Raw genomic sequence first — 26,782 nt, 5'->3', positions numbered from 1 at the left:
GTGAAACACGCTTAACAGCGACCTTGCCCTCTGCTTTGTCTGGCACGACCAGGTCTTGGGGTCTTTCCTTTAACTCTCCATTCTTTTTTTTTCTTTTTTTTTTTTTTTGCATGTTCAACTTTGTCATCTATCTCTCTATCTCTCCTTTCTCACCTTTTTTTGGCGCCTTCTTTCTCTGCCTGAAGATATAAAAAGACTGTTGCAAGATTTTCCTGTATCCCTTGAAAAAGGTCGGTCCACCGACCGAAACTGTTGGGAACATATTAAACCTAAGATAACCGCGAAGTTGTGCTTCTGACTTTCCTAAATACGCTTGGCCCATTGAAAAATCCAGTTACTACTATATATATATATATATATATATATATATATATATATATCAAATCGCCTACAATGACACCAAGGACAACAAAGGGGAAATTACTTGTACTTAATAAGGGAGTAAAGAAATAATAAATTAATGGTAATGAAAATGGGTGAAAAAAAAAACACCCTGCCGCAGGCGGGGAACGATCCCACGTCTTCGCATTGCGCGCACGATGATCTTTCCAATTGAGCTACCGTGGCGCCGTTTCCCCATCCACTTTCTGGGGTATTTATATTTTTATGTTTTTACAGTGCACAAAGGAAAGTCCTCAGCACCACGCTCAACAAGATAGACAGCTGTTCTCTTACGGAAGCCTAAATTCTTGGTCCCTGGTCCCAGCCGACGTCGGAACGAACTGCTTTAAAAGCACCAGTACGCTTTTCAAAAGAAACGGGACTTAGTGAAAAACTATAGAATGTGCCGACTGATGCGTTTCTTTTTCGTTTCTTTTTAATCTTCTCTTGTTTTCTAATCTTTTCTGCTATTACCCCATCCCCCTGTGCAGAGTAGCCAACCGGCCACTTCACCTGGTTAACCTCCGTGCTTTTCACCTCTTATTTTCCTTCCTTCCTTCCTTCCTATCTAACCCTGGGAGTGTTAGCCACAAACCTTGGCGTGGTGGTCTCTATGGTGGCGCTCTATGGTGGCGATATAAGATATATATGCAGGTCCAACCTACTTCTTGGAGTTAATGTTAGGCGAAGATCTCCTGAAGCGGTTCATTAAACATGTGCAAAAGATTGCAAAGATGCGTAGAGTTTAATTTTTTTACGTACGCACCAGGAACACTTCGCATGCTTCTCCCACCGCAAAACCTACGTGTCATTTGACTTCATGGTAATCTGCGTGTAATCATTCCAGCTCCCCACTGCAATTTGCAGCACAGCGTATACGTGCCGACCTGGCACGGAGACCTTCCACCTTGCAAACTGCGTGACCCACGATACCGCGGCTTAACTACAGCAGAAATCGGCCCAGTTTGTTTAAGCTATCGCCACGATCGGTCCCTCTCGGCTATCACATTGTCTCCAGGAACGGCCCACTTTGCTCGACGAGAAATCAAAGTAGCAAACGCGCCCAAACTACTGTCAATTAATATTCTTCGCTCTCTCTCTCTCTCTTCGGGAGCAACCCGGATCAGATTTAATCTGCCCTAGGAGAATAGATGAACGCCACCTACAACAACTATATCAGCAATGGAGAGAAAATTACATCGAATGTTATTGCGAAAAAATATGCGTGTGCTTCAGAAACGGCTGTTGTAAGAAATGCAAGATCTCAAAAGCGTTATATGGCTATTTTACGCAGTGTTTACAAGGTGTCGATGAAATTCTACCTTACACGGAGCTTATAATTGGTGAAAATGTGGGTCACCTTAATTCTAAAGAGTGGCAAACTTACTTTTAAATTTCTGGCTTATGTAAAAGCGGAGAAAATAATTACCGAACTATGTTATTTTCCCTAATTCCAAGCAATATACGAGGCTCGTTAGTAGGTTTCCTCAGCGTGATCGCTGAACTGGAGGAGCCAGGTTCATTGTATGTGCTTGAACTAAGGGGTGCTTTATATGCTATGCCTAAGTAAAGTTCAAAGTGTGGGGGCGGCGTGTTGCAGTCATAGCAATAAATTACGTAGGAAAGCCCTCCGGAGCCTGATAGGGGTGTTTTATTGCCGGTACAAAATTTAACGCACTGCCAGTGGGTAACTATAATGCCATCAAAATCAAATTCACTGAAGTGTGTGTGTGTGTGGGGGGGGGGGGGGTGGAGGGGGTTGCATTTTGTTTAATGCGTTTTCGATGAGTAAAATGTATGTGCAATAATTACTGCCTTTGCAAAAAGTTCTTAACAAGTGCTCCAAAGCTGGGAAGGCTTCTCCAGCTGGGATAAGCTGGGATAAGCTGCTCCAATGTTGGGTCAAGGTTTCAAACTGTCGTGTGTCATGGGCAGGAAACGTTTACAGCATGTGGTTTAAGTACTGGCAGCTGTAATTTTCATTGCCAAGGCTCGAATGAAGCAGATTCGCTCGTTATTTGATTGTGATTGTGCAAGTTCACAGTGGCTGTCTTTTGTGTTGAGCTATTCGAAAAAACAGCAACAGCCATGGTTAGTGAAATCCGGGAGTGTTCGCTTGCCCCCAGTGCACCCAGTATCTGATGCAATAAATATTATTATTATTATTATTATTATTATTATTATTATTATTATTATTATTATTATTATTATTAGCAGCAGCAGCAGTAGTAGTAGTAGTAGTAGTAGTAGTAGTAGTTGTTGTTGTAGTAGTACTAGTAGAAGCAGTAGTATTTTAAGCAGCACAACTTGATCGTCAATTCCTGTGGCAACGTTTTAGACCTTTGCCTCTGGAATGCTTCAAGTTATACATGTCTCCCGTTCTGACATTTCCCTTGTCCGTGCCGACAAGTTTCACCCCTCACTTAAGATAAGTGCCTCTGTGTCTGCCTTGAGGCCGAGCTTCCTGCACTGGCATCTATGAATCTTCTCGCTTTGCTTTCAAGCGGGGTTATTATGCGCAAGACAGGGGTAATTGGAGATCGCAGGGAGAGGCCTTCGTCCTGCAGTGGACATAAATAAAGGCTGATGATGGTGATGATGATAATGATGATGATTACACTGGCTTGTACGATTTCTTGTCCGCCACCGATTGGTCTATGGTCACAGATAAAACCAACAGTCGAATGACCAAATAGATCGGTTTACGAAGCTTGTTCTGAGCAGCACGGGCAAATACATTCCTCAGTATAGTGAGTCCTAAACACTCTAAATATCCCCACTGGTTCTCATCTAAACTTATCACTGCCCAAGAATAGAGATCGCGCGCACCGTAAAACAAAAATCCTGTGCATAATAAGTGTAGAGAAGAATTCCGCTTTTTTCGAACTCTCTGCATACTCCTCCATAAGCAGGATCATCACTCATATATCGCATTCTTGGAGAAGAGCGCCTCCGACCGGCCGACTGAATTTGGAAGTATATCCGCAAGCGCTCTAGTAATCGCGGAGAGTGTTTTCCCCTGCTCGACTCTAGAGGAGTAGAAGTCAAGTAGTCGCAGATTGTTTTGCTGACCATTTCTCTTCCTTATGCAAACCTTCAGGTTTCAACGCTGGTGTCAGTCAGCAGCACACAATGACTCCTACATATAGTCCTGTGTTTTTTGATAAATAGCTGATCATCGAATGCCGTAATAGATTGAAGCCTTCCCGATCCTGTGGCCCTGATGGCATCCCCTACGGAATTTTAAAGGCTTACGGCAGTATATTTGCCCAAGTATTGACATCTATATTTATTAACGCTCTGAATACTTCCCCTTTCCCTCGCGTGTGGAAAACTGATTGTGATTTTCCTGTATTTAAGTCTGGCTGTAAAACCAATGTCTCAAATTAACGCCCGATTTCTCTTCTCTGTGCCACGTCTAAGACTTTGAGCTTGCTCTTCATAACATATTGTATTTTACTGTGAAGAACGTATTGATCCCGAAACAGCATGGATTCCTCACGGGCCGCTCCACTATAAAAAATCTCACAATTTTCATGACATAGATCTCCTCGCCGGTACTCCAAAGGGGGACATCATTTATTGTGACCTCAGCAAAACTTTTGATGTGGTCAGCAACTCACTGCTTCTGATCAAGCTTACACACTTTGGTGTCAAATCGGCAATTGGAAATTTCTTGCAGAGTTATGTTGTTTATAGATCATGTAATTTTAATGTCAATGCCCAAATGTCTTCTTCTTGCGTGGCAACTAGCGGCGTCCCTCAGGGATCAGTATTGGCACCACTCCTTTTTTTTTATTTTATTAATGACGTTCTTTCCGCCTTCAGGTATTCTTCATTACTTCTATAAGCCGATGACATCAACATTTTTAAGGCAATTCAAACTGTTGATCTGTTGATGACTGTCGCATCCTGCAGTCTGACCGGCTTTCTTTTTTTAAATGGTGCACAGATAACCTAACCTTGAATGCTGTTAAGACCAAAGTCCGGACTTTCACGCCGCAAAACAGCAAGCATTTCTTTTTTCTTATTTGGTAGATTCTGTACCATTGTGTAAGATCCGTGAGATCAATGATCTCGGTGTACTTTTTGATACAACCTTACACATTTATTCAGCTCACACTAAACGCGTTGCAATGCGGGGTATGCGCACTCTTGGCTCTGTTTGAAGACTATCGAGAGAATTCAATTCTCTTACACCGTTCCGCAACTTGTACACAACAATTTGTCTTCCTCAACTCGAATACGCGTAGGTCGTCTGGAACAGCATCTCTAGATCCAACAGTGACATTATAGATAGCGTCCAGAAAAAGTTTCTAAGCCTATATCATCCCCGCTTTGCTAACATAGACGCTGGACCTTGCTCTAGCACTGTTGGGTTACTGTCATTCCCCTTACTTCGCTGCCGACGTAATCGCGCTGACCTTCTGTTTCTTCTCAAACTCCTTCACGGTATCCTCATGTGCCCCGAACTCCACAGTTGTATCATGTTTCGTATTCCACGCAAGATCAGCAGAGAACACAGACCATTCCATGTTGCTGCCTGTCACCACCAACCGTCAACCGTCCATCGAATCCAGTGTTTATAACGCCCACTTTCATGACCTTGATATTTTTCACAACTCGCTGTCCTTATTTTATTCTGAGCTTTGCGTTGTTGTCTCTTAGCTTCAGATATTGTTCAACTTCCCTTCTCCTCCTTTTTCTTACGTATGGATTTTGCGCCTTGTTGTATGTGCACTTTTCTTTTCAAGATTGTTATTTTTTTTTATTCATTGCTTTTCTTGCTGATATTCCCCTGCTGTATTTCTTTTTATATGCATACGTGCGCCAGCACTTAGACCTCATGGTTGTTCCTGGGCACGATAAATAAATGATTGATTATTGTTATTATTATTATTAAGCAGCGCTTCAATAAAAGATGGCCATAACCTATCGTACAAGGGGAATTCCAAGGTGGCATTCAACCGTGTTGTGCAAATTGCTGTGATGCTCCCTTAAACGATCATTCCGGTACTTGCCTGTTTGTCCTACATTTTTTCTTCCCACAGGACAGCGGAATCAGGTAATGCATGGCTGTTCAAGGCCACCTAGGAATTCGCTGCCGTGACTGCGGCTGTGCACCTTTCTTTGAGCGTTGCGAGGTCTTAAGTAAGCACGGCTCGCAGCTAACAGCACGAAATTCTTGAAGCGGATCGCATTAGAAAGTTTGAGGACTTGTGTTCCAAACTTTGCACATGTGCCTCGCACATTGCATTCAAACCAAAAGGCCCCCCAGAGAACTTCTGTCCTACGTTCGAGATGTCTCAAGGCTTGTCCCAGAACACGAGATAGGCCGCATCGCATCGGAAGGTGTCGATGTACTACAAAGGTGCAAGTAACCGAAGCCGAAGAAATCAGGTGAATCGGGTGGCCTCTTCACTCATTGACAATTCGCTGTGTGTGATTCCAGCTGATAAAGAAGGCGGTTTTGCTGTGTTCCCTGTTGAGGATTTCAACGCCAAGGCCCTAGAAGCCATCAGTGCCACGTTTAACTGTCATAGGGAGGTGTCGCTGGCTAAGGTAAAGGCGGAAGCAAAGCGCATGTGCAACAGACTTAATCTACAAAAATTGACCAAGGCCGTTGAAAAGAGCAAGCGTAATCATCTACAAGTTTTCTTCAGTGCCAAAACGAATAAACCCGATGTCCCGTTACGGGTGATTGTATCAGAAATTGATACTTCGCAAAAGCCTTTAGCCGTGTTTTTGCAAGATAAATTGGGCCTACTGCCTGTCAGCGACCCTTTCCTTGTTAAGAGCTCAGACGCTGTGATTGATTTTTTGAAGTTACATCCTGACCGCGGCCTTCAGGCGTTCTCTATCGATGTTAAGGACCTCTATATTCTTTGTCGCATAGTAGCGTACTGTCCTGTGTTCAGCAATGTATTGATGAGTATGGTGTTGTGTCCTTACAGAACGAGACCGGTATTTCTTGTAGTCACTTTTTAGAACTTTTGCAGCTTTATCCTGATTCCACTTTCATCATTTGGGATAACCAGTGTTTCTTGCAGAAGAGCGGAGTTTGTATCAGCTCCTGTATTGTTCGCATTTATAGTGACCTGTTTTTATCCTATTTAGAGCGTGACATTTCATTACAAGTACAAGGCACTGCAGTTTTTAAGATATTTAGATATGTTGACGACTTTCTAATTTTTATTGACTGCTCTTCTGATGCCTTCATTCTCGAAACAAAGAAAGCGTTAGAAACGTTTCAAAAGTGCTTAGTTCCCCTTCAAACTACTCATGAGTTGCCCGTGGAGAGGTCTATTCGCTTTCTTGATCTTCGCCTGAGCTTTCAGGATAGCCACACGTGTTGGTCGTATGAGCCGCGAGCAAACAAGCCACTTCTGCCATTTACGTCCGCACATTCTAAGCTTGTTAAGCAGGCTATTATCAGTTTGTGCTTCAAGAATGCCCTTAGCAAATCTTGCTGCCATGTAGTGGACGCAAGTTTTGAGAAGCAAACTCGACGTTTGTCCTTGGGTGGATATCCCAAGCTGATGCAGGTGTCTGTCGCGGAACGCATTTTACGAGAAGCGTGACCCAGCACGCCGAAACCTGTTGCCGATGTCTCTCCAGGCAAACGACCCAAAGTAAGTGTTGTTCCCTACATGCACGGGATATCCCATAACTCGAAAAAGATGGCCCAAAGGGCAAATGTAAGAGTGGTTTTTTCTGCTCCCAACAAGCTCGGCAAGCTTTGCAAGAATTGACGGATCCAAGTGCCGTCCCCTCCGATAAGTGCACTAAACGTCACCGAAAAACGTTCGTCGAATGTGCTCACCGCGTGGTGTAGAATCTCCCGCTTTCATGTGGGAAGCAATATATCGGGCAAACTGGGCGTTGGCTCAATGATCGGCTCCGCGAAAACCGCAATAATGTAAAAAAATGGCACTGGTGGGTTCTTCGCAATTCATTGTCGCGATCACGGCTGCAAACCTATCGAGGACGAGTGCACGATTGTGTCCCGTGGTAGGAAGCAGCTTACCCGTGAAATAACTGAAGCGCAGATGATTGCAAAATTGGGTGGTAAGTGCGTTAGTTTCCCTTCACTGGCTCTCACAGAAAAAAGAACTAAGTTTCTTGGAGGCGGCATCATTTGACTCGTAACTATGTTGCACGATTACGCAATCCTTTTTAGTTCATGTAAGCGCATGCGCAGTCTATTCTGATTCACACATATAAACTGATTCAGTGGCACAATAAATTTAGTTGAAAGTTTGCGCTTGGTGTGTGTGTTCTTCTCTGCCGTCCATTTCCTTTTGTTGCGCAATAATACTTTAGTAATGGACTACCAACTTACCCGGAATGCTGCTCTCACTAAGCTCTATCTAAGTCACGTTCATGTGCGGAATCACTAAACGTTGGCAATGCGGAACATTCGAGAGCAATTCTCAACGATTCCCCGGAACGTGACCGCAGGCTTATCGGAACATCACATGGCCTTGCTAGAAGAGAATCACAAATAACGTATTCCTACATGCACTTGCATCATTCTGCCTCGATGAGGAGGCACGTGTTATTCTATATATGCTCCTTGGTTGATTATCTGTTTTGTATGTGTTGTATCGCAGACCACGTAAGTGGTACGTGCTCTTCGAATGAACGATACAGTTTTCCCTGGCTTTCATAATGAAGTAATCATTGAAATGCCTGCGTTGTTCTGCATGCTTGTGGCTGTCTTTATCGTATAGGATAGGCTTCTGCATTGAATACCAATACCCGCGCTTCTATAAGCGAGGACATTTCGCCATATTGTGTCGTTAGTATGTTTAGCCTATAGTAGCTAAATTCACTGAACGTACCTGTAAGGCTTTTTATTAGCTATATTCACTTCTGCAACTGTAAACTCTGTATTCACTGATATTTCGTATTTGTCACGAAACAAAAGAAAACAGAAAACTTCGTTCTAATTTTTGCCTGCAAGCGGGATTCGTACTTATGTGTACTTTTCGTACATCAATGTCTAAGAATCTTCTGAGAATCTGTGAATTTAAGTGAATTCTGTGTACGCGCCCAAACCATGATTTGATTATAAGTCATGCCGTAGTGCTGGATTCCGGATTAATTTGGATCGCCAGGTGATTTTTAAAGCGTGCCCAATTTACGGGACACGGTCGTTTTTGCATTTCGCCCCCATCGAAGTGTGGCCGCAGCGGCTGAGATTTGATTCCGTGATCTCGTGCTTAACAACGCAACACCATAGCCGCTAATCCACTGCGGCGGGTCTCTGAGAATTTTTTATGTCGGACTAATGGGCAGCTAGAAAATTAGTTTAGAGTAAGTATCCTGACCTTATTAGTTAACTCACCTACGTATTCGCCACCTGGTAAAACTATTCACCGGCGTAGTCCACAGCATGAGAAAATAGTGGACATACAGACAGACGGACGGATTGATGGATCGATAACATTTAAATGATGAATTGATGCCTACTTGCTGAAGTGGGTAAAAAGAGTGGAATTATGTGCGGTTCACTTGAAAACTTCACACGAGAAGCTTCATAGTGAGTTAGGTGTCTTGTTGACATTTGCCTATGGTGGGGCCCACTCTCCGAACGGCATTTTCATTAGCGAATACGTTTTACAACCAGTGCGCTACGGCAATACATTTGAAGTGACTGAACGGTGCAAGCATGTCATGCAACATGATGTAAGTACGCATGGCGAAAGAAAACTATATGCCCCCCTTTGCCTGATTTGTGTAGTCCTAGAGCCTGGCGCCACAAGCGTCGTAACTGTATGTGCTTCATTACAAGAGCAGATGCGAAAAAATGCAACACTTTGCACATGATAACATGGTGCGAAAAGGCAGGTCTACAAACCGTAGGCAGAGTAGGTACAAAAAGGACAACGGAAACAGCCTATGTTGTACGCACGCTTTTAGTACCATGATTCCCTTCCCAGCTTCAAACGCTTGTGTCGCTCTAATTTAGCACGTACTTCGCTGAGTTGCAGCCGTTGAAACAGTGCGCGCGATGGCACGCTGAAACAATCGGCGTAACAATCCTGAAGCCGTATGTTGCCTCAAGAAAGGTGTGGAGCGGCCAAGACGCGTTGACGCCATCACCGTTGACGGCACCGACATAATGCTGTCACGACACGTGATAGCATGAGGCACCGTGTAGCTCCGGATGAGACATCGTCTACAGCTGCGAGCATTCCAGGTACTTTGCGATGAAAGCGTTCAACCAGGGTGCGTAAACTTCCTAATCTCCAATGGGACATTGAAATTGCCCACGGTCGCAGGCCAACGCAACGCGCCAGCCCCGCTTCCGCCACTATAGGGGTTGCCAGGCGTCGTACCCAAAATAAATTACAAAAAAATGACACATTCATGACGTCACTACTTACGTGTAAAGTAGGAGGGTGAGAAGGGAATGCTTGCAAAGTACTCTTTCGCACAACATGCCAGCATGAATGCATGAACAATACGCCGTGTCTTGTGGATTTCTTATTTCCGTTTGCATCCCTGCTTTCGTATGCCTAATTGCTCTCGGCTGTCATAAAGCACTGGAAGTCCGCTCGTGTTAACATGAGAAACACTTCGAAGCGCCTTCATCCGTGTAGCCACAGACGTTTTTAAGTGGAGCAATTAACGATTGATTTCTGAGTAAGTGAAGTGCGCATATGATTGACAGTTGAATGTTCTAATTTTAATCACTCGTTTTTGAACTGTGAAATGACTCGAAGTAAAGTGAAAAGGTCAAAATACATTAACAAATATTATTCCAAACTGTAATGCGTGGATACGAAGCGAGCATAGGTGCCATAATGTCCCAACTAAATGTTTTATCCATTTTCTAGGCTCTGAAAGAAGTAGCTTCATAACATTCAGTGACGACCACTTAAAGTTGCTCAGCCTGTCTCTTTTCTGAGGGCCCCTGCAACCACCGGCATTAGAAAACTTGGTAAAAAGGGGTTACATATAGTTGCATCAATGTCACTGTAGCGGACACATGAAAACTGAGCTAATAATTACGTGGGCGCCCAATTTCATCATCGCTATACTCTTAGAACTAATTGAAATAGCTCAGTTGTGATTTAGTATCGGCAATATAGTCCATGCAGTATACGTCGGGCAAAGCAATTGTGAACAGAAGCTGTGGCCACACTAACACGAACTGAAGCCCATCATTACAAGTATTTCACTGGCTGCACAAACTCATGTGGAATGGACCGAGAGACACTGCTCTTATGTCACTCAGGCTTGCGCCGAAACGTAATGTTCCTAGAACGCTGTTGTACTCAAGGAAAACGAATACCTGCTGAGAACATACTTGCAAGACTTGTGCTGGAAGTCTAAAAGATCTCGCACAACTAGAAATCCTGGTCCTGGTGTTCGAACACCAGAGAGCCGCACACTTGATGCCTCTGTTCAGGCATGTTCGTCTAACTCTTGGTTGGCTTGCTTTGCTGCGTCTTCCGTTTCTTGATGCCCTATCAACCTTCTTTGTCTTATGAACCCCACCTTTATACTTAGCACAATCGAAGCAGTCGCCGGACGCAAGCCGACCTGCGCATATCGGCGAGCATGCGGCAAGGGTGAGCGGTGGCCAGGGCAATGAACGCATGCCGCCAACCGCCATCCCGCGCTCTGCCCGGTCTAACATTCACGAAAACAGCAGTAAATAACTGGGTAAACAGAAGGAAGTGTTCTTGTCCGTCCCTTGAACTCTATTTATTTCTAAAAACTAGTGAGTACGAAAAATGGCAAACAATCACATCTACTTTGCTTCATCCTACTAAATCTTAGGATGCCCGGAAACCGCTAGGGCGCGCATGCTTTTTTCAAACCGAAACTGGCGGACACCTTCCGGGGGTTGCTTCAACTGCGGGAATTCACTCACCCTCTCGAAGACCCGCATGGAGCAACAGACGCGTTGCTGTCTATACTATGCAGGTGAAAGCGTTCCTTCCACAGTTCAAAAAATTTCACAGCATATCCACGGGGTGAGTGATGATGAGTGGGCGAAGCTCCGGAGGTTCATGACTCTTCGGTGAAAATTCGCCCATTCCATCATCATGAAAGACGTCAGAACCAGTGTGTGAGGCTATATAAGAACTTTAATTCATTTTCTTAGATGAGGTTTAATTGGCTTCCGTTGTCCCTTCCAAATGACGGCTTTATGGTCCGTGAAATGCAAGGAGTGCGGTTCTTCTATGGGTTGCAGTTGGACGTTCGTAAATGCAATGTCTATGCACGTCCCTCGGGTGGTCGTGGGTTTCAAGTAGTCAAAGGATGTGCACGTGAGAGTATATCTGCAAGCCACGTGTATAAGCCAATTATTGTTCCTGTCTGCGATATCCACGTTAAAATCACCAACGAGTATGAACGGTGCATTCTTGTACTTTTATTTATTATTTTTTTTTTTGCTTCGCGGGCTCTCACCTCCGGGTTGTGTTTGCGAGCGCGCGCTGCAGCCGCTTTCCGTGCCCTCCGCTCCACCGCCTTGCCTTCCATACGGCGCAGCGACTCCGAGCGAAAGAGGAAGCGCGCCAATTGCGAGCACATTTTATAGCTCTCACCCCTAGCGGTCTCCCATCGCACTGCATCGAAACATCTCGAATGATCGCCTCCGTCCAATGATATAGTGATCGCTCATCACACTATGCGCTCCAATACATCTGAATGGAGCGAGCGCCGCAGCGCCATCTCGTATTTTAATGCGTCAACTTTGCTGCGCTAGCGCCATCTAGTGATATCCCGTCACACTAGCCTTTACCATGTATCTCTATGGATGATGATTATGATGATTTATTGGCATCCCCTTTGAAACGGGGTGGCGACAAATAGTCACCTAGCCTGCTTGATTTAATCAGGTATACTACACATGTTCTTTATCTAGCATTTTTGTATACCCTCTCATTATCTTTCTTTTTCAAAAATTTAGCTTGTACCGCTGCCTATGATTTTAAGAGATCAGGTCGTATCCATCTTTTCCATGCTTTTTTTCCACCAGTACTCTAATCGTCTCTTGCTGATCTCTACGGCTGATCTGTTTATGTTTCCTTCCACTTTAAACCCAAGCGCTTCTGGGAGTTGCACGTTACCGACGGTTCTCGCTGGGTGGATCCCGTCGCATTCCATTAGGATGTGCTGAGTGGTCTCTGGATCTTTACTGCAGCATACACATGTCTCATCTAGTTCCGAATATTTGTTCCGATATGTTTTCGTCCTTAGGCAACCGGCTCGAGCCTCAAATAGCAAGGCACTGCCCTTTGTGTTATCGTACAGATTTTCTCTTCTAATTTCTTTCTTCTCATTCTTGTAAATCTCCATTGTCCTTTTCGTTTCCATTCTTTGCATCCAATTCACGGTCTCTATTTCTCTCACTTTCTTTCTGATGACCCCTGGTTGTCTATTTACAGTTTCGATTATCCTGTACTTGGTTGCCAACTTCCTTGACCTCTTCCTCCATTCTGTGTCCACGCTTTTCATGTAGAGATACTTGTGCACTTCAGCCGCCCATTTATTTTCATCCATGTTCCTGAGCCTTTCTTCAAAACTAATTTTGCTTTGTGCTTCTCTGACTTCAAAAGAGGCCCAACCCATGTCTCCATGCACTGCCTCATTTGTCGTATCACCGTGTGCTCCCAAAGCCACCCGGCCTACTGATCTTTGGTTAACTTCCAAACCCGCCAATATATCCGATTTTAAGCATATAATGGCATTTGCGAATGTTAGCGCTGGCACCATTACTCCTTTCCAGATTCCACGCACCACCTCATACTTATTGTGGCCCCACAGTGCTCTGTGTTTCATTAATGCTGCATTCCGCTTCCCTTTTATTTTCAGATTATCTTGGTGGTTGCTTGAGTAACTCTTTCCTTCGTTTATGTGTACGCCGAGGTACTTATATTGCTTCACTATGGGTATTACTTGCTGTTGAATTGACACCACGAAGTTACTCGTGTGTTCATTAAAGATCATAATCCCTGATTTCTCTGTGCTAAACTTAAGGCCTAGATTTGTCGCTGCGTTCCCACAGATATTCGCAAGTATCTGTAAATCTTTTTTATTGTCCGCTAGTAGCACAATGTCGTCTGCGTACATCAATCCAGGGACCTTCTGTTGCACCATTTGTCCATTACGCATGTAGGATAAATCAAAACCTAATTCGCTGTTTTCCAGTCGTCTTTCTATGCCCTTGACGTAAAGCGTGAACAACAATGGTGACAGAGGGTATCCTTGCTTCAATCCTTGGTGAATTCCCACCATTTCATTTCCTTTTCGGCCTTCCCATGCCACTTGTACTTGGTTGTCTCGATATATCTCTCTCAGCAGCTCCACGAAATCGTCATCTATGCCTTGGTATTGAAGAATATCCCACAACAATTCCCTGTCTACGTGGTCATAAGCTCCTTTAATATCTAGAAATGCTACCCATAAAGGTCTTTTCTGAGCTACTGAAATCTCTATGCACTGAGTTAGTACAAACATATTGTCTTCTAAGCGTCTGCCTGGCCTGAACCCATTCTGTAGTTCCCCCAATACACCGTTTTCCTCCACCCAGTTCGACAGTTCTAATTTTATGGCTTTCATTGCCATTCTATATATCACCGACGTTACTGTAACTGGCCTGTACGAGCTCGTCTTACCCTTATCTCCTTTGCCTTTGTAGATGAGATTCATCTTGCTTTCACGCCATCCAACGGGAATATTCTTTGTTCTAATCACTTGCTCTATGGCATTAGTCAGCAGTGCCTTGCTTTTTGGACCGAGGTTTTTGATTAGCTGTATTGGGATTTCATCGGGTCCTGCTGCCGTGTTGTTAGGGACATTTTCTGCTGCCTTTTTCCAATAAAAGCTTTCTATGCTGAACTTTGATCTCTCAAGCCTCTCTGTTGTTGCTGGATCTGTTGTCTGAACTACGCTTTTTCTCGTACCGAAGTTATGCCTGATAACGTCTGTGATGTACCGCAGCGCATCATCGCCTTCATAGATGTTACCGTCTTCATCCCTTATAGCCTTCATCCTTATAGCCTTCATCCTTCATCCTTATGGGATGAAGGATGAAGGCTATCTAGTGATCCATCTAGTGATCACTTCACGAACTAGATGAGGTGGCTACGACGAAGGAGAGACTGACCCACGGCGTAAGGAGCTTCGCCCATAAAAGAACATGATTCGTCTGCGCTAGGAATGCTGCTACCCGTAGACACTTACGCACACCCTGTATACCAGCCGCGCGAAATAACGCGAAAGGCATTAAATCTCCGAAAGTGAACAACTGAGCACCCTGATTACGTATGCCAGGGAATTGATAAAATGGGTTGTTTCCTTTACGTAGGACTTTTGATAGCGCTGTTCCTGAGTGGTGCGTGGTTTTAATGCTAAGCGTTTTTCTCCGAGTTTAGCCACTTTATCTCGGGTCGGGTGGCTGTTTATTCCCGTTATACCTTCGGGTGGTGCGGGCTTACCCACATATTTCTTTTTGTATTCTTTTTAGTCCTGGGGAATAAAACTAAGCAGTTTCGGTGGGCGGATTCCGGTGATAATGCAGCCTACCTTGCCGTTTTCTTTGGCGGACCCCGTGAGAGTGAAGTCTAAAATTATGTACCACAGGGACGACTGGTTATGTGCATTGAGTAGGTGCCACTGGGATGACTGGGTATGTACCGCTGGCTATGTGCACTGCGTAGCTGCACTGGGAGCACATAGCATGTGCACTGGGCCACGTGACATCTGCAACTGGATTTTAGTTTGCTTTCAATCCTATATCTTGCCATTAGAAACGCTATTTCTTGCTTATTACAAATATAAACACTACAGCGCATATTCTCTCCATAACCGTTCACTACGTTACACTGACGTTATTAATACAACAGTTCTCTGCAAATAAAGAAAGCTTTGAATTACATAGACGTCAACTACTGGGGCAATTTTTTTTTCACGCAGAATATCGTGGCTTCAATAAATGCGCTTCTATGCTCCTTCGCAACACAAAAATCAAACAATGCATCGCTTCCCTATAACATTATTGCAGTGTGTGTCGCGTGTTTGCACGTTTAGTTCAATAGAGTACGGCTTAGCGTAGACGCAGAGGCGACCTCAAAGTAATGTGTTTAGGAGGAGACCTCAATTATTCATTCCTTATATGCGCCATTCATAAACAATATCAATATTTCTGGTCGCTTTTCACAAATTATATATATGTTTCCGATTTGCCTCACTACTCTTTCACGGATAGTATTGATGCACCAAATGGACTCACATGGAAACACTTAAAAAGGACACTCTTATTACATGCTGAATGTGCTGGTAAAACTGAAACCGAGGCAACCAGCAACAAGTTGGCACTATACTTGACGTAGTAACACAAGTTCAGAAGCTCCGTCTGCGTAGGTCCCGCTGCGCTGCCATAAAAAAAAAAATGTTCGTGTAACGTACGACTTCGTCCAGGTCATGACGCCATACAGATACCGCGAACATGATTCCGGTAGGTGCACGTGATTTTATGGGTCCTGAGCATTTTATTGTCGTACCGGCCGCTACATAATATGGTGGCCATGAATTAAAGTGGTTCGACGAGAAACAGCAAATAGTTTCTTTTTTTTTTCGTCGTTAGCGCACAGGCACACAGGCCCATGTGCCTGTGCGCTAACGACGTCATACGTTTCTAGTTTACAGAAGTGAAACTTGTCTTCACCTACTTACCACAAAGTTCCTGGAATCAGGCAAAGAATGCTTCGCATAAAAAGTGAACAAATACGCAACACGGACATCTGCATTTCCCTCTGAACTTTTGTATCTTAAAAAAAAATGGTAACAGAGGCTGCGTTCGAATGCTCGCCGTTGACGGCAAAGTACACGGCTAAGCGGACGGCGGCTTTCTTAAGTCTTGTGACATTTCTGACAAAGCTGTAAAAAAGACAGCTTTGCGAAGACAGCGTACAAGTCAAAAAACATCCAGGCTTCTTTGCTCTCCAAACCAGACGGCGGCTGAACAGGACGCTTGGAAACTCCATGGGTAGATAACCTGCGCGCACACGCACACACACACACATAGTCCCGCTTTCGTATGCCCTTAATGTATAAGTTACGTTGCGTTTTGCATAGCTTAGCAGACGCAAGGAATCCAAATACAGAGGCAATTTGTGTATTTCTTGGCTTTTTCTTGTCGCTGCGAGGTGGCGTCACGACATACAGGCGTCTTCCATGCGTCGCCCAGAACCATAACAAACCAACAGATAATTAAGCCAAAGGAAGCATAAGGTAAGAAATTTGTAGTTGTCTTTCAAATTGACGTTCACAGAAATTATAAATTAAAGGGAAGTCTTAGTGCACAAAAGAACAATTGCGGCCGGTATGAGCCCAGCCTCCATCCATCGCATTACGCTTTTGACGCACTATTAATTGTGCTATTGCGGCGGCTGTTCCAATGCACTACACTACAGTGTATGAAATTATTTCCCTGTAGGGTATTTATGTGTGTGTAGCCCTGGGAGTGTTAGCCTGTGTTACTGAAGCGATACGGCTTCTGCCCTAACATTATTCAGGGACACTAGCGGCAACTTTAGCAACGAGCCTTTACGCCCATTTAGAATAGAGTATACTGCTTTTAAATTAATGCAAGGGCGGGTCGATGTTGAAATGAAATAGAACAAGCTGCGTGTGAGGTATTTACGAAATTCTTTGTTTTTGTTATTTGAAAGGCTCATGTATGCCATTATGTATGGAATATAACATCGTTCAAATGTCCTCCGTGGCTTCTCGTGGTGGCACGGATCCGAGTGGTCCAATTTTCAATGACTCTGCCACATAGATCCGGCTGAATTTGAATGGGCCTGGGTTATGTTGACCTTAAGGGCATCGGTCGATTGCGGCTTATTGGCATAGACCTCCGACTTCAGGAGACACCACAAGAAAAAGTCTTGCGGGATCAAATCGCACGATCTTGGTGGCAAACTCACGTCACCTCTGCGAGAGATAACAATACCCTCAAATCGTTCATCCAGAATGTTCATCGTGGCGTCCGCTGTGTGATACGAAGCGCCTGATGCTGGAACCACATGTCGTCTACGTTCATATCGTTCAATTTGGGCCAAAAGAAATCGGTCATCATCGTTCTGTAGCACTCGCCGTTGACGGTGAAGGCCTCACCAACGTCGTTTTCTAAAAAGTACGGACCAATGACACCACCGGACCGAAAATACGCACCAAACAGTAACGTTTTGTGGATGCATTGCCACCTGGTGAACCTCGTGTGGGTTGGCGTCGTCCGATATACGGAAATTGTGCTTGTTAACATAGCCATTCATCCAAAAATGCGCGTCGTCGCTAAAGGTGATTTTTCGGCCTAAATCGGGGTCCTCTTCCGAACGCTCCGAAGCCCAGTCAGTGAACAAACGGCTGTTGTCTATGGTCATTAACTTTGAACTCCTGGGTCAGTTGGATTTTGTACGGTTGTATGTCCAAGTCCCGACTCAAAATTCGCCAAGTTGAAGTCTGAGAAAAGATGAGTTCCTGTGCATGGCGAAGAATTGACTGCCTCGTGTTCCTAATACGTAGCTTTCCTTTATAGGAACCATCAACGCATTAGCCAGGCCGTTTTATGTTGTTTTAAAGCAGCCATGAAAAACCTTTTTAACATAGGAAAAAACATTGATTATCTGTTAGCGACTTTTAGCGAAAGATGTAGGTTCGGCTGTTACGTTATCTCATTGTCGACTTTCATTTCTCTCTAACTTATTCGTTCTACATTTCCGTTAATCATAGCAGGTAATTTCTCCTGCGCTTTATATTGCATTATTGTTATTTCGAGCTGATGAACATTAATTCATTGTAACTGTTTAAAATTATTGTAAATTTGGAAAATGTTTTCATCAATAAACATATTCGATGCACAACAATATTTTAGACTGGGCAGATGTTTAACGCATCTTCGATTTAGCTGCACTTTCTGCACTATTTAAGAGGAGTTCAGCACTTTTGCCATCGATTTGACAATGAAGCATGCGCTATTTGCACCACTCTCTTCGGTCTGATTTCCTGCAAGGCCAGTTAGGGAAGACGACGTGCTACCGTTGTCTGTGTTTTGGAAGTGCAAGCGCCGGCCAAGCGCCCGATTGTCGAAGCCCTAGTTGGCGAAGCGCTAGTTGGCGAAGCGAGCGCTAGTTGGCGAAGCGTTAGTTGATTCCTTGCACCCACACCTAATTACTGTCTCCTATTTTGGTTAGAGCCCTTTCTCTAGTTGACATAAGGAGCCGAGATACATGTTCGATGCTTGAATGGTTGTCAGGGCACGTGGTAAAGGCTTGTAATGCGCTAAATTGCTTTCGATCGTACACGTCAGTTTTCTGAAGCGTATTTTCTAGCGACGGGAATAGCATCGAAGGCCTCCATTCTACTGCCAAGACGTAGTACTACGATGAAAGAAATGATTCCATAAGGGAGAAAAAATACACTCCCTTTTGCTGCATGCGCATTTGTTTCAGCGCTTCTCGATTTGCAAGGGCCATGAGGCGCGCTGGTGCTCCTGCACCACGCTCTGGCAATCGCTTTTGTAGCATGCTTTAGATGCGCGTCCCTTGGGAATGAAGGCCTATCTAAGCCCCCCAATACGGCGTGTCATAACAAGTTCGCAGATTGGTAACGTTAAAAGAATCAGTTAACTTTTTATTTGATCCGAGTTGACAGAGGCAGCAAACTCGGTTGAGAAATGTATCAACAATAATTTATTCGACTTCCAGTCCTCGATGCAACAAGATGAAGCCGTCTGTCCTGGACGCCCTGATGAGTTGAATGTAATGCGAGGTGTTCTTGATGCGTGAAATAATGGTCTCCTGGATAAAATAAAAAAGAGGGATTATGTCATGTAGGCAACTAAGCAAAATAAGTACCTTTTATGGTGCCAAAGAGTCCTAGCTGCGCCATATCAAGGAAAGAAAGTCAAAACGCTGCTTTACTGATATACCATCACGTTATTGTTATCGGCTATCGTTTGGTGAACGCAGGAATAGTGATGTGACAGCTGGATACAATACGCACAATAGAGAACAACACACAGAAAAGTATTGATTCTGATCGCGAAAAGTATAAAAAAAAGAAATGCTTACACTTCCTGCGGAGAAGGACACCATAATGGTAGGGGGTGCCAAGACCGTACCCATAGTTCAGGCCGTAGCCAAGGAGACCATGGCCGTAGCCGTAGTGCCCGGCACCGTATCCGAGATTGCCGACGCCATAGCTGTAATAGGCTGGAACCGCATGGTAGGCAGCGAGAGCTGGGGCAGCGTAAGTGGCAACTGCTGGAGCAGCGTGAGCAACAGTGGCGACTGCTGGGGCAGCAGCGTAGGTGGCGAAAGCTGGAGTTCCGTGGGAAACAGTGGCCACAGCTGGGGCGGCAGCGTAGGTGGCAACTGGAGCAGCAGAATAAGTCGCAACCTTGGAGACAGCTGGAGCAGCAGCGTACGTGGCGACAGGGGCAGCAGCGTAGGTGGCGACCGGAGCAGCAGAATAAGTCGCAACCTTGGAGACAGCTGGAGCAGCAGCGTACGTGGCGACAGGGGCAGCAGCGTAGGTGGCAACCGGAGCAGCAGAATAAGTCGCAACCTTGGAGACAGCTGGAGCAGCAGCGTACGTGGCGACAGGGGCAGCAGCGTAGGTGGCAACCGGAGCAGCAGAATAAGTCGCAACCTTGGAGACAGCTGGGGCAGCAGCGTAAGTGGCGACTGGGGCACGAGCATAAGTGGCAACCCTGGTCACAGCAGGGGCAGTGGAATAGGTGGCAACTTTGCTGATGGCCGGAGCAGCAGCGTATGTGGCCACTGGGGCACGAGCATAGGTGGCTACCCTGGTAACAGCTGGGGAAGCGGCATAGGTGGCGACTGGGGCAGCAGCATAGGTTTGAACCTTGGCGACTGATGGGGCAGCAGAATAGGTGGCAACTGGAGCAGCGGCGTAGGTAGCGACTGCTGGGGCGGCTTGGTATGCGGTGGCGACCTTAGTCACAGATGGGGCAGCAGCGTATGTGGCAACCGCTGGGGCGGCTTGGTAGGTGGACAGAGTGCGGGCCACCGATGGGGCGTAGCCATAACCGTAACCAAGGCCGTAGCCAGTCAGGTCAGAGTAGCCAATGCCATGGGATAGGCCGTAACTAGACAGACCGTAACCAAGGCCGTAGCCAAGGCCATGGCCGAGCCCTTGGCTGACCCCGTGGCCGCCACCCACGTAGCCAGCAAAGGCACTGGTGGCAAGGGCAAAGAGGACGTAGGCACGGAACTGCACCGAGAGGTTCAAGGATGATATCAGTGGAAGTTCATTAATGTGCGACAACAAGCTAGATTTTGCATACTTATTACAGTAAAACGTTTAATAACCAGTGATACCATTTTGGTTCCGGATACGAACACATTGGAAAGCATCGATTTGTGAAATACTTCACAAAAGTAAGTAACTCCCTAAAAAGAAACGATTTCTTCGCTATCATTACCCATACATGCGTTCCCACTATCAACACAAAAATGTTAATACAAGGCTACATCGCGGGCTCTATACCTGTCCACGAAGGTGGACGTACTAATAATACTGAGCGTCAGCGCACAGAGGAGGCGTGGCGGAGCGCCGCGTCAATTCCACCAAAGGCGTTCTGTTCTGCGCTAGTGCGCAAATCATAAAATTTTCTAGCTTTGCATTTTTTACACAAGCACGTGAGTGCTGCATTCGTAACCACTGGCTCACACCATGCTGACACAGCACGGGCATTATATGCTTAAACCGAATAAAAGGAACTACTAAGGGGCAAAATAAACAATGTTTCAGTCCTCTGCGAAGAAACTGCTGACGGTTCATGTAGTTTGACGTCTTCAGGTAGTACAAGTGTCTCATAGTCAAGCCGCAAAACTAATGCGATGGCCCCTTCGAAAGTGCCCTAGAGCGTTTAAAACAGTAAATTATTCCTAACAGGTAAGTAAGTGTCTTTGTTAACTGCGTTAGTGCTGGCACTGACTTAAAGCTTAAACGCTGCTACAGGCGCGTGATAGCTGACGCGGTGCAGAAAACGAACTAACAAGGCAAGTGTGCATTACCATGGTAGTGGCGGGCATAGGGCATAGCGTTGATGTCCGCGGGCGCATAACTACTAAACAAGAGTACAATTCCCGTGCGTTGATGATCACAGTAGTGTTTACCCTACTGTCATTGCAATACTGCTCGTCGACTATAGTAACCGCAAGAGCGTTATGCATGAAACGATTAAATGTGTTCTAATGAACAGAATTTGGTTGTTTTACTTTTTTTATCGGTGTGCAGTCTAGTTGGCATTATTGCGCAGTATATTGCAATAATGCGCTGAAACCGATATCGTATGATATACAGGTATGCTGACACGCAGGTGCGTGATGACAGCTATAGCGAACGACAGAACCGCTTTAATAACGACTAATCACGTGCTACGAACGAAGCTCTGCAGAAAATATCCATTTGCCATCCTCGTTTGCACTTTGTGGTATTTTTTAGCTAATATGCTCTCGATTGTAGTTGTAGGAGATGAGAGTGAGTTGGCGAGGCTATATATAAATCTAGCTTATATTTTGTCGCCAAATTCTGAGTTTTAAACCTTTTCGCAGAACAGTGTAACAGTTCACCAAGCGACGCGCATTTCCCTCTGTAGCTTTTAAAGTTCTTATTTCTAGCACTTCGTTGCATAACAGCATATTTGAAAAGTCTAAGCTATTGTTTACACTCAGGCGCATGCAACTCAATATTAACAAAATTCTAGGTGGGGGAATATAGCAAGCTGATAGACTTATTCTCTCTAGAAGAAATTGCTCCGTCAGGACCTGTCTCTAACCGTTTAAGTGTAAATGCCTATAATCTAAGTTCTTATATTATCAGGAGAGCAAAAAACAAGAATTGTTACTGTACTTTTTTATGACGCGCTTACGGAAATTATTAGCTAATATTACGGAGTACGTACGTTTATTGCCCCTCCTGGTATAGGGAAGCAAATAGAAACAAATAAGTAAAATAACATATGCAAATGTTTGCGAATTGAGTTTTGTTTGCAACGCGCATGCTCCCTTCGCTACCATCATCTGCTCCAGCTAGCTCACAATAAAGCTAGGAGATTGAACAGGCCATTTTACGAGAGTACGTGAAAAAAAAATACAGAGCTGATTCAATCGTTGTTGTGGCACTCATCACAATGAGGTGCTCCAGCTCACAAAATAGACTAATTTTTCATTATTTTTCAAGACACTAATCACGGTTGCAATGTTCTACAGAAGCACACGAAGCGAATAAGAATAGGTGTGCACCTTCGAGAGCATGGTTGTGTCGCCTCACTAAGCCTTGCACTAAGCTTAATTCTGCTGCTACAATGTATTTACTAGCTCAGGAGGGGTTTCTACTCTTATTCAAGACGAAGGATAGGCGGCGGGGGCATAAGCTTTTGATCAAATCACATCGCGACATTTGTCTCCATCGAGAAAACGTCGTTTAAGCCAAGTGAGGATTAGCATGTACGCCTTATTGAGATTTCCAAACCAGCCTCGGTAGAAAAAAGCCATAACCCCACAACATTAATATAAGCTTATCGTGTCGTATCAAAAATAGTGCTCGTAATTTTCATGTGTTTCAGCTTGTCAACATTTATCATGTTCCGTCAAATAAACGCGCAACCAAATATTACGACGCCGTTATATATTCTGTGGGAAAGGCGGAAGCGACCGAGCTTACTGAACGCACAGAGGTAGCATGATGAAGCGAACGGTTAGGCTAAGAACGCCACGATCAATTGTGCTCTCTTAATTTGTGCGAGAGTCGGCAGCTGTTTTAAAATGATTATTTCTCGTCAATCATGCTTTGCATTCCGGCATAATCCTTTAATTTCTGCTAACTGAGAAATTATCGCGGCTAATACTACAGTGAAAGTATCGATAAGTGGACCTATCAAGCTGTTTCAATATTACTTTGCTTTGACATGGAAGTATTCCATGTCAATGTAACGTACACAACCAATCATTTCATTGACATGGAAGGATTCTCGAGTATTAATAGACTTGAAATGCATTTGGAATGATTCCTGTAGGATGAGCTGATAAAACGGTCACGTGGAGAAAAACATTGGACAGGGACACGTGCGTTGCACAGGAATTCGCTCCCGTTTGGCAGACTCCATCTGCAGCTTTCACTTCACTGCCACAATATTTTGACCCTGTACATATTTTGTGCAAAGAAGGGCTCCACGAAGCCATGTAAGCAGCTACTGTCGGTATATCCGTACAGGCATGCTACAAAATTGCTGCAAAAACCCACAGCCTATAGTAGTAGCTCTTACCATGACTCCGGTGCGGTGATCACGAAGCAGCAGAAGCTTCTAGATTGTGATAGACACGGATCTATCTTTTATACGCTATGGCACCTGAAATCCAAGCCTGCTATGATATGGGCGTTCCTCGTGACTATATCTAGAACTAACCGGTTGAAGAACTTTCGCGCGGAAACGGGACCTTCTTGAGAAACACGCGTGTTTCCTCCCTCCTCACGCGTAACATGTGGCGACGTCTCGTTACTTTCTTCCTCGTCCGGTGAGGGCCGGTCTAGGTCACTTCGTCCGAGATGACCTTTACGTGCAGTGCTTCCGAGTGGGTTTTGAATGTTATCATATGAAAACGGCTTCCTGCCTCTTGCGGTGGTGCTTTAGAATGCATATGAACGTGGACGCTCTTCAGCATGCCAAATGGCCACACGTGCCAGTAGACGGCAGGTAATTACTGCATTTCTGAGAATCGCTATGCTGAGAGTTCTTCTGTTCGATTTTATCAAGTCCCAACTGGCTGAGAGAATATTTTATTCTCCGATGCGCAAAATGACCCATTAAAGCAAAGCTTTCCGTTAGAGATTGTGTTCCCAAAAAGGGGGGGGGGGGAGAAGGGGGGAGCGCCACCGTGATTTTCTGTGCTTGGCAAATGAACTTATAAGGACGAATTATGTACCTCACGAAAAGAAAAAAAATCAAACTTGTCTTTTCTCTAACATACCGTAAGACTTAAGGTAGTTAAGGCTTAAGGTTTAAGACGTTCAGGATGTCGGCGATGTCAAATTTCGGATTGAAGTCGCAAAGCACTTTGACGGTCATTTGCTTTTCCACATCTAAGGGCTGTCTGTTGCGGTAATAGTGCGTACTCCATATATATTTTATCGCTCTTTGTAGGTCCTAAACAAACAGTAACTTGTCAAACAATACTTAAGTGAAGGGGGCGACATTGAAAGCTGCAGAAGGGGAAACGGCTATTTTCATGCGCAACTTTTTGCGTCAGTACAAAATAAACAATAATCACATATACGATTAAGGTGTGTATGCTGAAGATTGCGGTGATACATTGCACAAAAGTGATTAGGTGTAATAACTGGTTTTCTCAACACCATCAAAAGGTATACAATGTGGTGGCTCAAATATTGTAAAAGATATGGTGGTTTCGTTCAGCGCACTGCACCTTGGTTCCAATGAAAAGACCGAGAACCGTGCTTATATCTTCAGGAGCAGAAATTAGTTACCCGCAAAGTGTTTTCAAGAGGTGTTAAATATGTTTCGATATGCGAATAAGACGCACAATGCTTCGAAAGTTTCTTCTTACTGTGGGCAAAAGTTGTAGCCCACAAAATTCCAACGAAACTGTTAGTAGTAAGCATCGCTTTGCCGTTTTGAAGTCCATGCACTATTTTTTTTTGCTTTATTGCATTCAAGCACTATCAGTATTAAAGCATTTTAGTTGCCTTACGCAGTCGCTAAGAACGCGTACAAAAAAAGAGGGCCGCGCCTTAGCATGCTTCGCTGCTAATGACGTGTAAGCGTAGTTGTGATACTAAATAAATGCGCGGCATTAACAGGACTGTTAATGTTTCGGCCTCATAAAGATGGATTGTTTTAGCTTAGGCTCTCCTAAACACAGCGATTATAGTTTGGCGTAAGGTGCCACACTTGGCTCAGAGATGCTACGACGGCTAGGGAACCTTCATAAACACACGATCCAAGCGCTGGCGTAGTCGTACTTCTGAAGGCAACTGACAAACAACTGAAAAGTTAATGTTCTATAGTCTAGCGTCCCGGAGCAGTCAGGAAAACCAGCGGTGTACGGCGTGCTTTGACGCAGTTGGCGCGGGTAATGAACGTTTTCAATGGGGAACCAGCGCTGAAACTTCGCATGCCAATAAGAGCTGCGTGATACACAGCCTAGCGTACGGAGGAAACAGTTTTTTGTATCATGTGGTAATATACCCGCCGTAGCAACACGCATGAATTTGGCGTATTGGGGTAAAGAAAGCGATTATTTATCGGGGCGTTTGTTATCGCTCAAGAAGTCGCGTGATAATTATCGTCTCTCTACCGGCCGGCGGCAGCATGTCTTAGCTGCACACTTATATCACCATAGCAGCTTCTGGCTAGCGCTGGTTCAGCTGCTCGACCAGAGTGCACCGCGCGTTGGCTGGTAACATGGCTGCCACCAAAAGGAGTGCGCTGATGTTGTGCATTCGCCAGACGAAAATGCGCCTGTTCATCAAGCACTGACTGTGCATGAGTTCCACACTCTAAAAAAATAAAAGTTCGGAAGATGTTAGACTCTTGTAACGCAAGAAGGCGAAAGCCTGCTGAACATTTGGTATAACATGAAGTTATCCAAGTTATGCATTGACGAATCATTCTTTGCAATTTCAACACCCCCCCTCCCCTCCCTACCTTTGCACTGCCAAGCTGCACCCCCTTGAGCTCTGCATGGTTGCCAAGCGGCCCCATTGCTCAGAAGGGGGTTGAGGTGCTGCCCAGCTACACCCGTCTGAGCACAGCGCAGGATATTTTATTGCTGTCGCAATAAAATAACCTCCATAAAAACGTTGCATTGCGCTTTTCAAAGCAGTAAGAATTAAGCATTGAAGGAGTGTAGACCAGCCGTGGCTGCAGGGAAGGGTGCTCATCTCGCAAACCGGAGGCCTGGGTTCGGTTCCCACACAGACCAAAACGGACCACACTTTCTTTTCAAAGCCACATAATTTACATTGTTTACAGGAACTTCCCTGAGAATTGTGACGTCATTCCGAGCATTTTTTTGGTGCGTCGGTCATTTTTCATCATGGCCAAGATTCGCCAAGGGTACCGCCAACATGGACACCTAAGGCTTTCGCCTTAAAAGAATCATGGTACCGTACATGCCGTACATGCATTGTTGCGAGTGAAAGCGCGCGAGGGACGCGCACTTTCACGGAGAGCGAACGCACGGCGGAGAGCGAACGCACGGCGGAGAGCAAACGCGATCTTCCGTCGCGCGAAAGGCCCTGGGGGGACGAGAGGGAGGAAGGGGAGGCGACGTTTAGCTGCGGCACCAAATGCGTATCTTGCGACCGGGCGCAAGGGTAACTG

The 26,782-nt window shown here is 45.0% G+C and overlaps 1 protein-coding gene across 1 annotated transcript; it reads right to left on the bottom strand.

The window, feature by feature from the left end:
• Positions 1-10,277: 10,277 nt before the first annotated feature.
• Positions 10,278-26,161, bottom strand: LOC119444862 (cuticle protein LPCP-23-like). Its single transcript, XM_049664779.1, has 3 exons — positions 26,105-26,161; positions 19,482-20,646; positions 10,278-10,303 (listed from the first exon to the last, which is right to left on the bottom strand). Exons 1-3 carry the CDS (start codon positions 26,159-26,161, stop codon positions 10,278-10,280), a joined length of 1,248 nt encoding a protein of 415 aa, XP_049520736.1.
• Positions 26,162-26,782: the final 621 nt, after the last annotated feature.

This window comes from Dermacentor silvarum, chromosome 3, assembly GCF_013339745.2.
Source record: "Dermacentor silvarum isolate Dsil-2018 chromosome 3, BIME_Dsil_1.4, whole genome shotgun sequence".
Classification (NCBI taxonomy): Eukaryota; Metazoa; Arthropoda; class Arachnida; order Ixodida; family Ixodidae; genus Dermacentor; species Dermacentor silvarum.
The sequence above is the reverse complement of the archived record's forward strand: the minus strand, read 5'-3'. Positions and strand labels throughout refer to the sequence as shown.

Excerpts from the sequence above, each read along its gene's own strand:
- LOC119444862 (XM_049664779.1), bottom strand. The coding sequence starts at position 26,161 with ATGGGGCCGCTTGGCAACCATGCAGAGCTCAAGGGGGTGCAGCTTGGC. Across the intron at positions 20,647-26,104 it reads TGCAGCTTGGCAGTGCAAAG|TTCCGTGCCTACGTCCTCTT; the intron begins GTAGGGAGGGGA and ends CTCTCGGTGCAG. Across the intron at positions 10,304-19,481 it reads TGTCCTTCTCCGCAGGAAGT|GGGCCCTCAGAAAAGAGACA; the intron begins GTAAGCATTTCT and ends CGGTGGTTGCAG.